Source organism: Balaenoptera borealis, assembly GCF_965194805.1.
Source record: "Balaenoptera borealis genome assembly, chromosome: 9".
NCBI classification, from domain to species: Eukaryota; Metazoa; Chordata; class Mammalia; order Artiodactyla; family Balaenopteridae; genus Balaenoptera; species Balaenoptera borealis.
In genome coordinates this window covers 101,967,717-101,982,104 of record NC_138873.1, presented here as the reverse complement: position 1 = coordinate 101,982,104, position 14,388 = coordinate 101,967,717, and the positions used below count along the sequence as shown (strand labels likewise).

Sequence of the window (14,388 nt, the reverse complement as noted above, 5' to 3'; positions counted from 1 at the left end):
AAAATTTGTTTGTATTTTTTGTCGATGCATAGTTTCACTTCAAAGGATGGAGATGGCACTCTTAGGTTGGAATGTGAAGTTTAAAAAAAAGACTCAAATTTCTTATTGCTTTTCATGTATTCAGATGAAGGCTCCTAAAATGCAACACAGTTTAAGGATGAAAATTCTTTAAAATACATAGATGAAGGTCTAGTTTTTAGAATAAGTAGATGTGTGGATAGTGTCTTTGTAAGAATATCTTATTTTCTATAAGTTGAGTCCTTGTGTATAATGATCTCAGGGACTCTCTAATTTAGTGTAAGACTAAAGTGACTTTGCAGAAACAACTTGATGGAAGGAGTGAATTACTCACTAGGCCATAAAGAAGTGTTGAAGTTTTTCTTTTTCTATTTAATTATTTATTGCCATGTGGGATCTTAGCTCCCCCACAGGGATTGAACCTGTGTCCCCTGCAGTGGAAGCTCGGATTCTTAACCATTGGACAGCCAGGGAAATCCCTGAAGTTTTTAAATAAACTACAAATGATGTTTATTTATCTGGGGAGCCAGACAACTTAAAAGGAGAATAATTTGACCAACGTTTTAAATAAGACATGGAACCGAACAGAGTATACAAACATAGTTAACTGCCAGGACTACAGAAAGTGAATATTTTGGTTCTCTTTAATGTTTCTGAGTTTTCTTTATTTTCTTTCATATAGTTCTTTAATGTTTAGAACATTCTTTTGAAATATTAGCATGTTTCAGCTATGCTATAAGGAAGCATTGGAAATAAGATTCTATGTTTTAAAGGGAGTAATCATAACCCTGGAGATAAGGTGTCGTTTTGAGGATAAATACGGTGAAAAAAACCCTGAAAGAAAGGTGAAATTAATGGGGAGAGGGGACAGAGTTGTGGAGCAGCTTGTCACCAGCAGAAGCTTCTCTTTCTCTAAGCCTTTCTCGAGAAAACTTTGAAGGATTCCACATAATATTTTATCTAGAAAAGCTGTTTTGATTATGTCAACCTATTGTATTACTATCAGGTCCTGTTGGACATTCAAAGAAATCTCATTTGGTATTATTTATGAAGGAGAGATCTGAATCAAATGTCCCTTCTGGCCTTGTATTTCAACATGGTAGACCTTGGCTGCCATTCATTCATTCATTTATTAGAAAATACTTAATCAATTTCCATTTTATTCTAGTCAATATATTAAGCTCAAGGGTATATCTAAAATGGCCCCTTCTAGGACTCTCCAATCCCTTGACTAGGTCCTCTTTGTCAGTCTTTCCTGATTTCACTTCCTATGCCATCTGTCTTGGATTTCATGTCTCATTATTTTAGCCTCTTACTTGCCAATATCTTCAACTTATTTTTGTCATTGTCTTCCTGAGTTTGTATCATCACAAAACCTCAACGCTGTGTTTTTCACAACCCCAAAAGAGCTTTGCTGGAGAAAAATAATTTACCTGTGAAGATTGGTGCCTTAAAACTTTAAAGTCTTCAGTTCTTTTAGGCACTAGACATTTTTGTTTCCTGAGTTGGCTTTTTCTCGTTGTCTGCTATGTCTATGTCAAACCACTTCCATTCTTCTTAAACCTTTAGTTTTCCATATCTTTACTGTCTGAGCACACCCAGAATGGATAAGAAAGATCAAAGTTTAAAATTAGTTTTAAATTCAGATTCTGCCACTCATTAGGTGCAATTAATCTTACTGAGGTACAATTATGTCATCTGAAAAGCACTCATTAAACGTTGAGGATTCCCTTCTTTCTCTCCTACTCCTAATTCTCCTCTTCCTCTAGATTTTTCCTCTTCTCCCCTCCTCTAACCTTCTATCTTCTATCTTCTTTACTTCCTCTTATGGAAGGAGATATATTAAAGTTATTCCTTCATTTCAACTCTAGTTTCCATACTTTTTGCCCTTTCAGGGATCTCGCTTTATCCTTTTTCTCCTTTCTTCAACATCTCCTTCTTTATAGACTCCTTTCATTAAGTATTTAAATACAACACATGTAAGTCTTTTCTTCCTAAAAACAACATAAACTTTTCTTGGACCCCTATGCACTCTTCCAGTGGCCATCCTCTCTGTCTTCTTCTCTTGTATTTTTGAGTTGTATTTCCTGCCTGTCTCCACTTGGTAGTAGTGAACATCTCTGGTACACTTACTGTGTGTGGACCCAGGACTAAGCACTTCTCAGTCTTCCTCAGTTTACTGCAGTCTGGCTGCTGCTCACATTCTTCCACTGAAACTGCTCTTACCAAGGCCTCCAGTGACCTGGTTGCAAAAAACAATGGGCAAGTTTTAATACTAACTTTATTTATCATTTCAGTAGCATGGCCTATTGGTGCTCCCTTCTTTTAAATACAGCTTTTATCTTTCGATGTCAATGAAGCCATCCTGTCCCAGTTTTTTCTTTCACATTCTCATCCTTTGTTCTCTGACTACTGTCTGGGATTCAATTTCTATGTTTAATCATTAAATATTGTTGTTCTCATTTTTATCTTAGTCCTTATTTTTTTCAATCTCTGCTCTTTTTTCCTTAATAATTCCAACCACTGTCAGGCCTTTGCTTTTTTCCTTTTGTTTCATCTTTTGGGTTCTGACCCATATGGCTAATATTTGCTGGGTGCCTCCAGATGACACACTTATCTTAGATTCTATATACCCGAAATAGAACCCAGAAACTTGCCTCTCAGGTCTCCTCCTCATTTGAGTTTCCTGGTCAGAAACCTTACTGCTATCTTTAATCCTTCTATCTACTTTATTTCCTATATCCAGTCAATCAACAACCTGCCAAATCTACCTCCCAAATATATGTGTAGTATGCTCATTTTTTGCCTCATCTCCACAGCCATTATCCTAGTTCAGATCACTGTAATCTCTACCCTAGATTGCCCAAGTGGATATTGGGAGGTCTAAGTAGTTCCTTGGTTTATGGTTGCAGAAGTTCTTAATTCTAGAAGGGGCACCTAAATACATACTTGGCACTTAAGGAATCATGATGCTTGGGCTAAACTAATCATTGCCTTAGGGTTTGGAGAAATTGGTAAGGGTGGGTTATACAGGGCCTCAGAGAATACTAATTTGAATTTTTCCTGAAGGAGATAGGAAACTGTGGAAGTATCCTAAGCAGAGAAATAACAAGACCAAAATTGTGATTTAGAGAAGTGATATGCGCAGAAGTCTGGAGGATGGGTAGGAGAATGGTAACACTGAAGGCAAGGAGAAAGTCGGTAATGACTGTGGTAATCTAAGTGAAAAATGTGGGAAATGGAAGCACGTACTTTTAAACGGGGAATTATTGAAGAGAATTACCACACTGTATTTAACTCTTCCTACTTAATGCTGCTTTCAAATTTTCACTATTGTAACAAAGATGGCACTGGACATGCATATAACTTTACATATTTTGAATTATTTTCTTAGACCAAGTTACCGGAAGTAGGAATAGTGTTTAATAGGTATGGATATTTTTAGATAAGCTGATGTAAGTTTACAATGTGTTCTTTGAAACATCTTTTCTGCAAATATTTTGAACACATTTCTTCCCCTTTTCTTTGAAGAATACATTTTAAGGAAACTGAAATTCTTTTCTCTTAGATATATTCTTTTAAATTTGATAATCATTGATCCTTTTTAACATTATTTCTAACACAGGTTAAAACTTGATGTGGCTTTTTTTCCCCTGCGCTGTACAGTAGGTCCTTGTTGCTTATCCATTTTAAATATAACAGTTTGTACATGTCAACCCCAAACTCTGATTTTATTAATGAGGGGAGGTACATGAAAAAGCAAGCAAGCAAATACAAAAACAAAAACAAAAATAAAAAAAGAAACAAAAAATCTTGATGTAGGGATGTGGGTTTTTTTTTTTTTTTTTCTTGCTGGCTGTTTCATGCATCTCCCCTCATCAACAAAATCAGAGTGTATGGTAAATGCATTAATGATTATACCTCAGACTATAGCCAGTATACAGAGGTTAAAACAAAGATTTTTAAAGTATTGACATTGAAAATGTAACTGTTAGAGAAAATTAAAAGTAAATGAACAGAATCAGTGATATCTAGAATTTAAATAACACTGGTTACTTCATTGGAAAGAAACTTATTAGGTCAAATTATGCCTAAATTTAATGCTTGGCAGTAACCGTTTAGGTTAAATCTTTTAGTTAACTTGATCAGCCACAGAGTGGAAATGCAAAATGACAAACATATTAAGCCATATAAACAATTTTCAAAGGAAATGCTGTGATAAGAAAAACATGAATTATAAAAATATCTTGTAATATGAAATATTCTTTAAAGGCCATTCCTGTGTATGAACTGAAGTTATCTGATAGAATGATAGTAGAAACGTATCTGAAGTGTGAAAAGATTCTCTGGTGGAAATGTCAAAAGAAATCAGAGTCAACCTGTTGTAGTAGAATTTTGAGACTGTCCAAATTAAACATAAATAAGATTTGCATGTTCACACATATCTGTGTTTATGCTCATGGTTTTTCCAGCTTTGTTTATTGACTTCTTTCTATCTTTAGTTCAAGTGTCCCCTCTTCTGTTTAAGCTTGGCCTAGTTTCCCTGAAGACTCTCTGAAGACCCTATTTATAAAACAGTTTGCCTGTTTAATAGTAGTGCTGTAGATTACAAGCATGAGTATGTTGGCTCCCCACTGAGAACCCTCGGACTACTTGACATATCCTCACCTCTCTGAGAGGTTCCACTAGTTTACTGTGTTCAGAGTCTAGAGATGCTTAGAAAAGGGAGGGATTAGAGCCTGACTGAATAGAAGTCATCTCTCATGAGTTAAGGGCCCATGAGGTAGCCTAGAAAAAGGTATCTTTGAAGCAGAGATCCTCAATAATGCATGGTGCCTGGGTAAAGATAATTATGACTAACATCTATTTAGTACTTACTACGCATCAAGCACTGCTTGTCCGACTTAACAGTGCAACCAGGAAATTTGTCGGCTGCACCTGTAATGTCAACTACTTGATAAACATTTCTAAACAGGTTGGTAAACAGCTGCTGACAAGAGTCCCTTGAAGGTACCCCAATCCTCTGAACTTCTATAGCTCTCCTACTGTTTCCCTGGGACCCTTATACCTCTCCATAATCCATCTACTAAAGAATTAACACCTGGTCCTGCAGGGACCCTCTAGAATCCTGTCCTGGCTTCCCAGCACCCCAGCAATGATTCTGGGGCATTCTGACTAACCGTATTCATTAACAATGCGTTAAGCACTTGTGCTCTGGAGTCAATTTCCTGGGTTCGAGTCCTAGCTCTACCACTTACAAGATGTGTGGGCTAATTAGTCTTTCTTTGACTCAATTTTACTCATCTCTAAAATGGAGATGACAATGCATATATGTCAAATAGTTGTTCTGAGACGAAACGCAGAGAATTTAGAAGAGAGCTGACACATAGTAGGTAAAATAAAAATATTTGTTATTTTTATTATCTGTACTAATGGTTAAATATCTTGACCATCTGTACTAGCCACCACTGCTGGGGAAAAAATAGGTGGTCTCTGCTGCTATCATTGTGCCCAGGGCCTCTAGCACTGCTGAATATTCTGAACAACATTCCAGTCTTTTTGAGATCTGGCTATATGGGAAATGAGTATCTTTCTTTTCTTCTTTACTACCTACTTTATACTTTAAATTGATTGCCAACATTTAAAAAATCATAAAATTTCAAATGAAAATCCAGATTTCTGGCATTCCTTGGAAATTTGGAAAACTGACATCACTAGGGCCACATTTTGTCATGGCAACTATTGGCTAGAGCCACACGTTGGTTCCTTCCTTGGATGGATGTCAGCTCTGGTGTTCAGCATACAGCCCACTGAGTCTCTGTTACCGGCTCAGCATTGAGTTTGCTGCCTCTGAACTAGGATAGCCTAACTATATCTCTTTCTTTGTAACATGGGAACCTTCAACTTCAATAACAACACTTTATCGCCTATACTAGATTGTAAGAGTCTTTATGAAAGGGACCATGTTTTATTTATTTTTATGTCTTTGACTTTACCTTACCCATAGTCCTCATTGTTTGGACTGATGAAGTTTAAGCTGATAGTGACTTAAGATGGTTTTAACCCTTATTCAGGAAAGAGTTATTAAAACACAATATAATTGTAGAAGAATATGTAACTGAGGGAGTTGAGTGAACAAATTTTTACAAGTCATACAGATAATCTTATAAAATAGAAGTGGAATTTCATCTAGTTCAGCTGTCCTCTATGGTGATTGGGAAGCTCCCCAGATAATTCCCATTCTTCCTTGGCAGTCATATGACCTTGAACAAATCATTTAACCCTGTTAAACCTGTTTCTGCCTTGGCAAAATGTAGGTGATAATAAATGTTCCCTGGAAGTTGTGAGTATTAAATAAGATATAACATATTGTTTGGTTATAAAAATACTTGTAAAATGTTAATATACTTTTGGGAATTGTACTTATAGCAGTGTTTACAGATGAAAATACCAAGGATCCAGAGGACTTGCTACTTAGTGGAAAAGTCAGAATTAGGACTCAAATCACATGAATCTTGACTAGTAGATTTTTTTACTGAAACATCATTCACATTGTAACTAAATGCAGTTAAGAGATTAAAGAGAATAAAAATACTTATTGGAGGTGAGGTAAATCAGGGATCCACTAAATTTGTTTGAACTATTATAGAAATGATCATTTTCATATATAAAGGAAAATCAAAGTACTGAACTAAATGTATTCTTCATTTGAAAAAAAATTGAGCATCTATTTTGGAGTCAGAGGCACATACTATGACAGTTCTAGGATTTTTATTGGTGAAATTCTCAGTTTAGGAACTCGATAAATTGTCCTTGTTTTTCTCTTAATAAACTTTCTCTTTTGGTCTGGTTTATATGAAGGCAGGTGAAAATTACTAAAATAAACATTCTCTGGGTTTGAGTCTCTGAAATTTAGGAAGCAGAATGGCATTTTGGAAACCAGAGGGCCTGTTTGCATCAATACTCTCTACTTTCCTTTCACTTTTGTGGCCTTGGGCAAGTTATTCAGAGTCTCACTTTTCTCATTTGTAGGATGGAGATTCTACCATCTTGAGGGTTATGCTGAAGAAATGTGCCTGACAGAGTGCTCAATTGTAGCACATTGTTATTTGGTTGCAGTTAGAGTTTGAAGCTGGAAGAAATCTTAAAATTTGTTTCATTTGATTCCATCAATCTGTGTATGAGAGGATCCCTAATGAATCAAACTAACACAAATATTAGTCTGCTCAGTTTCCTTTGAAATTTATGTAACTGGCCTAATACGTCATTTTCTAAAGACGACTTCTTAAAAATAACCAGAGACATGAATATGTAAAAACATTTACCAAAATTACAACTATATAATGTATATTTCTGGCAATGCAATCTTAGAAATTGTGAATATATACAATAAGGCTAGTATGTCACTGTCAGAATCCTATCCAAAGTGCATAGGGAAAATTTACACAAATAGTTGAATAAAATTATTAACTACTAGAAAAAAATAAATGACTATAACAATAAATATCACCTGATCCAAATATAAGATTATCTGTAGTGAAAGACCACAATTTTCTAAAAAGTGAAACTTAAAATCACACAAGATGTTAAAAAAAAATTTCGTCCAACTTAAAAATTGCTTCAAAATTTAAAAGGCTAGATCTCACTTTAAGTGTTCTAACCATAATAAAATTTTAAAAAATTAAAGCATAATGTTGGTATTTAGTATACATTAAGTGCTTAATAAATATTAGTTCCTTGAAAAAAAATCACACAAAGATTTAACCTATGAAATATATCTTTTTAAAAAACGTGGTAACAATAAGAACAATGTATCATAACTACATGTAGACACAAAACAGTTAAATTCATGTTTCTTCTTTTAGTCTTCAGAGATTGAATTGATTTAATTGACAAATGGTACAGCTGTACCCCAGCAACCACTCTGGACATGTATTTATAACTTGCCTCCAGGGATGGAAACTTCAGAAATAGCTCTTCAAAAAGAAACTAGCTCAAAACATTTTAGAATATAGTTTTTGACCCTGACCGTCTCACCTCAAACCACAATGAGGAGTTTTTAAAAAAAAAACATTAAAAATACCAGTGTCAGCATAATTCCCTCCAGGTTCATCCAAGTTGTTGCAAATGGCAAAACTTCATTTTTTATGACTGAATAATATTCCATTATATATATATGCCATATTATCCTTAGTGAAATAAGTCAGACAGAGAAAGACAAGTGCTATATATTTTCACTTATATGTGGAATTAAAAAAAAAAGAACAAATACAACAAAACAGAAACAGACTCACAGATACAGAGAACAAACTACCAAAGGGGAGAGGTGTGGGGAGGGATGGGTGAAATAGGGGTAGATGATTAAGAGATACAAACTACTAGGTAGATAATAAATAAGTTACAAAGATGTAATGTGCAGCACAAGAAATATAGTCAATATTTTATAATAAATTTGTATGGAGTATACTCTATAAAAATATTGAATATTGTACACCTGAAACTAATATAATATTGTAAGTCAATTACACTTCATTAAAAAAAAAAACAGAAAAGTTGACTTGGTAGAAGTAATGACCCCTAAACAAAACTTAAAATAGAATCTGTAGTCAGTACATTATGATGTGCATAGAGTATCAAGCCACTTGAGTAGAAAATAATTGATTCTTTTAAAAATTATTTCAGTGAATTAAAAATAAAAGTGGATAATGAAAAAAATCAATGTCAGCTTTTTATTTTAAAAAATTCTTATTTATTTCAGTTGTGACTCAGGACTGCAAGGATGATTCTGTCCACTGATGGGGCAGAGACACCAGAGCTCTCCATCCCCAGCCCCTGCCTCACTGTCCAGCTCCCCGTGGGGAATTGCCCTTGACAGCTCTGTCAAGGGATCCTGTCAAAGATTATAACTAGAGTGTTGAAGTTAGGTTATTTTGTTTTGATATGTTTTTCTTTAGGTTTTCCCAAGCTATAAAACAGTTTGAGCATGACATTGTTTCACATACATAAAATACAGTCACAAAATAGAATTTTATGAAAGCATGTGCTTTTTTGAAGTAAATATTGATGCAATTAGGATGAAGGGTAAGAAGAGGAGAATCTAATTCCTTAGGTATAATACTTATGTCTCTGGTCAAAAACATTAGAGATCCTAAAAAAAGAGAGAGAGAAATTATAAAAGAGGGCTTTTTAAAGCTAAAATGGGCTTGGTAAAATTACTTAAGAATAAATAATGCAAAATATCCCAGAGTAAAAAATATAGAAAATCTTGACTAGGGCAAGATTTTAATTTATTTGGTGATATTTTTTGTACCACATATAAAAGGAGATACAGAAAATCCATCCTGTCAGCAGAATGTTGAGCCTCTTAATTTTGAATTATTCAAGTGGATGTGGAAACAACAAAATTTACGTTGTTTTTAAAGTCAACTAGAGTCATTTTTATATCATCATTTTTTCTTGACCTCCAAATTTCATTGTATGCGTGATCTGTTATTTGACTTTTTGTTTATTAATTATTACAGGACACCAGAGATGAAGGTAATGAGACTAAAGCCAGCAGGATGAGTAAATTAAGAAAGACAAGAAAGGAAGACACTAAACTACATATTTTTCCAACTGAAATAGGAGAAGTGGATATACCCAACTCAAAAGGTATCTTGCTACTATGATCCCTCAAGAATACGTAGTCAAAGACAATCTCCATTTGGTCTTTTCTTCATAAAACATTTTTCTTCTCTTCTATGGGAGAAGCAAAGAAAGAAAGAAAATTTATTCCTACATAGGCAACATAAACGAAGGAAAATATAGGCTTGCAGTATAAATATATAAAAATAATAAGAATTTAAAGGGAGTAGAACTAGGAAAATAGTAGTGTGAACAAAAGAGTACAGAACAGAAGGAACATATATGTAAGAAGAGAAGAATATTTCTGCTCTGAGAATGAGTACAAAGATCATTACTGAGAGAGGCCACAATAAAGATGTGGATCAAGTTTTCATAACACATGTTGGAAGTCCAACTAGACTCCAGTGGATTTGAAACAGTGCTGAAACTAGGAGTTGATTTGGACAACAGTCTCAATTCTAGGAAGAGTGGTGTTCCAAGGCAGGGACAGTACAAATGGCCAGTGCATGGCAACAATAAAATGCAGTTAGGCTTTTGTAAACTTTATTATTGTTTTAAAATTATCTACAGAAAATGCAACCCCATATGGCTTAAAACCAGGGTGAACTACTCCCACTGCCCCTTATTTGGTATGTCACTGCCTAGGAATAAATTATTTTCTCAAGTATTCGTCTTTACATCATATTGAAAGACAGTTGAAAACAGTGCCAACATTTTTAAACATTTTTCTTTCTTTTTTTAAATAGACGTATAGTTGATTTATAATATTGTGTTAGTTTCAGGTGTACAGCAAAGTGATTCAGTTATATACATTTTTTCAGATTATTTTCCATTATAGGTTATTACAAGATATTGAATATTGTTCCCTGTGTTATACAGTAAATCCTTGTTGTTTATGAGTTTTATATATAGTGATGTGTATCTGTCAATCTCATACTCCTAATTTTTTCCCTCCCCACTCTTCCTTTCCCCTTTGGTAACCATAAGTTTGTTCCTATGAAAACAGTTAAATCTACTACAGAAACCGTAAGTCCATTTCTGTTTTGTATATAGATTTGTCTTACTTTTTTAGATTCCACATATAAGTGATTATCATATATTTCTCCTTCTCTGTCTGACTTACTTCACCCAGTATGATAATCTCTAGGTCCATCCATGTTGCTGCAAATAGCAATATTTCATTTTTGGGGCTGAGTAATATTCCATTATATATATATCTATATATATATATCTATATATATATATATATATATATATATATATATAGATAGATAGATAGATAGATAGATATCACACATACCACACCTTCTTAAACCAATCGTCAGTTTATGGACACTTGGGTTGTTCCCATGTCTTGGCTATTGTAAATAGTGCTGCTATGAACATTGGGGTACATGTATCTTTTTGAATTAGAGTTTTCATCTTTTCTGGATATATGCCCAGGAGTGGGATTGTTGGAACATATGGTAGCTCTATTTTTAGTTTTTTAAGGAACCTCCATACTGCTTTCCATAGTGGCTACACCCATTTACATTTCCACCAAAGGTGTAGGAGGGTTCCCTTTTTTAATCTAGCATTTATTTGTAGACTTTATGGTGATAGCCATTCTGACTGGTGTGAGGTGATACCTCATTGTACTTTTGATTTGCATTACTCTAATAATTAGTGATATTGAGCATCCTTTCATGTGCCTGCTGGCCATCTGTATGTATTCTTTGGAGAAATGTCTATTTCATTTTGATAAAATGGCCATACTACCCAAAGCAATCTGCAGATTTAATGTGATCTCTATCAAATTACCTATGACGTTTTTCACAAAACTAGAACAAATAACTCTAATATCTATATGGAACCACGAAAGACCCAGAATTGCCAAAGCAATCCTGAGGAAAAAGAACAAAGCTGGAGGTATAACCGTCCCAGATTTCGGACAATACCACAAAGCTACAATAATCAAAACAGCGTGGTATTGGCACAAAAGCATCATATAGATCAATGGAACAGAATAGAGAGCCCAGAAATAAATCCACACACCTAAGGTCAATTAATATTTGACAAAGAAGGCAAGAATATACAATAGAGAAAAAACAGTCTCTTCAGCAAGCAGTGTTGGTAAAGTTGGACAGCTGCATGTAAATCAATGAAATTAAAGCATTCTCTCACACCATATACAAAAATAAACTCAAAATGACTTAAAGACCTAAATATAAGACATGACACCATGAAACTCCTAGAAGACATGAATTGTAGCAATATTTTCTTACATCAGTCAATATTTTTTTAGGCCAAGGCAAAAGAAATAAAAGCAAAAATTAAAAAATGGTACCTAATCAAATTTAAAAGCTTTTGCACAGCAAAGGAAACCATCAACAAAACGAAAAGACAACATATGGAATGGGAGAAAATATTTGCAAACAATGAGACCAACAAGAGGTTAATATAAAAAATACACAAACAGTTCATAAAATTCCATATCAAGAAAACAAACAACCTAATCAAAAATGGGCAGAAGATCTTAACATTTTTCTTTATTTCTACAGAAAGGATTAGAAACCAAATGGTGTGTCACAAGTTGGGGGATACCAACAAACCAGTCATGGGACCTGGCTCTGCTGAATCTCATTTGCCAGAAGATGACAAGGACTCCAAAGATCAGACAATAGTGATAAAGCCATTGCCCCTCAAAGCATCAGCTAGCACTCCTGGTGGTGAATTTCACCCAAACTCCAGCTATACTGGTAAGGACTCTGGGACAAACTGGCATATGGGTCTAGTTGCTAATCCCAAATTTGTATTTGAATTAGTGATATTGTGTTGTTGGTTGAAGATGCTAGCCTGAAAGTCAGAACACTTAAAATAATTTATACACCTATCATTTATAAAATGCTTTACAGTTTTCTTTCCCCACTAGGTTGCTCATCTGGAAAATGGAGGGGTTGCAATGCATGATCTCTCAAGTTTTTTCTAAAAGTAAAATTGTTATTATTATTATTATTTTTTAGATTCTATTCCCATATAGGTCATTACAGAGTGTTGACTATTCACTGTGTTATACGGAAGATTCTTATTAGTTATCTATTATATATATATAGTATGTATATGTTAATCCTAATTTATCTCTCCCCCCTTTCCCCCTTGGTAAATGTAAGTTTGTTTTCTACATCTGTAACTCAATTTCTGTTTTGTTAATAGGTTCATTTGTACCTTTTTTTTAAGATTCCACATATAAGATGATATTTGTCTTTCTCTGCCCTTCATACTTCCCTCAGTATGACAATCTCTAGGTCCATCCATGTTGCTGCAAATGGCATTATTTTGTTCTTTTTAATGGCTAACATTTCATTGCACATATGTACCACATCTTCTTTAACCATTCCTCTGTTGATGGACATTTAGGTTGCTTCCTTGTCCTGGCTATTGTAAATAGTGCTGCAATGAACATTGGGGTGCATGTATCCTTTTGAATTATGGTCTTCTCTGGATATATGCTCAGGAGTGGGATTTCTGGATCATATGGTAGCTATATTTTTATTTTATTTTATTTTTTATATCTTTATTGGAGTATAGTTGCTTTACAATGTTGTGTTAGTTTCTGTTGTACAACAAAGTGAATCAGCTACAAGTATACATATATCCCCATATCCCCTCCATCTTGAGCCTCCTTCCCACCCTCCCTATGCCACCCCTCTAGGTCATCACAAAGCATCGAGCTGATCTCCCTGGGCTATGCAGCAGTTTCCCACTAGCCATCGATTTTACATTTGGTAGTGTATATATGTCAGTGCTACTCTCTCCCTTCATCCCAGCTTCCTGCTTCTCACCCCCCATGTTCTCAAGTCCATTCTTTACGTCTGTGTCTTTATTACTGCCCTGCCACTAGGTACACCAGTACTGTTTTTTTATATTCCATATATGTGCATTAGCATATGGTACTTGTTTTTCTGTTTCTGACTTACTTCACTCTGTATGACAGACTAGGTCCATCCACCTCATTAGAAATAACTCAATTTCTTTCCTTTTTATGGCTGAGTAGTATTCCATTGTATATATGTGCCACATATTCTTTATCCATTCATCTGTCAATGGACATTTAGGTTGCTTCCATGTCCTGGCAATTGTAAATAGTGCTGCAATGAACATTCTGGTACATGTCTCTTTTTGAATTATGATTTTCTCAGGGTATATGCCCAGTAGTGGGATTGCTGGGTCATATGGTGGTTTTATTTTTAGTATTTAAAGGAATCTCCATACTGTTCTCCATAGTGGCTGTATCAATTTACATTCCCACCAATAGCACAGGAGGGTTCCCTTTTCTCTACACCTTCTCCAGTATTTATTGTTTGTAGGCTTTTTTGACAATAGTCATTTTAACTGGTGTGAGGTGATACCTCATTGTAGTTTTGAGTTGTATTTCTCTAATAATTAGTGATGTTAAGCATCTTTTTATGTGCCTCTTGGACATCTTTATTTCTTCTTTGGAGAAATATCCATTTAGATCGTCCACTCATTTTTGATTGGATTATTTGGTTTTTTGATATTGAGCTGCATGAGCTGTTTGTATATTTTGGAGATTAATCCCTTGTTGGTCACTTCATTTGCAAATATTTTCTCCCAATCTGTGGTTTGTCTTTTCATTTTGCTTATGGTTTCCTTTGCTATGCAAAAGCTTTTAAGTTTAATTAGGTCCTATTTGTTTATTTCTGTTTTTATTTTCATCACTCTCAGAGGTGGATCAAAAAAGATCTT

The 14,388-nt window shown here is 34.5% G+C and overlaps 1 protein-coding gene across 2 annotated transcripts in view; it reads left to right on the top strand.

The window, feature by feature from the left end:
* The window catches only part of LGSN (lengsin, lens protein with glutamine synthetase domain), a 47,909-nt gene that overhangs the window by 20,972 nt on the left and 12,549 nt on the right, over window positions 1-14,388 (top strand). For both annotated transcript variants that reach the window (XM_082405140.1, XM_082405139.1), the window contains exons 2-3: window positions 9,540-9,669; window positions 12,183-12,380. In XM_082405140.1, the coding sequence (XP_082261266.1) occupies window positions 9,540-9,669; window positions 12,183-12,380 (328 nt within the window). The remainder of the gene's footprint in view (window positions 1-9,539; window positions 9,670-12,182; window positions 12,381-14,388) is intronic.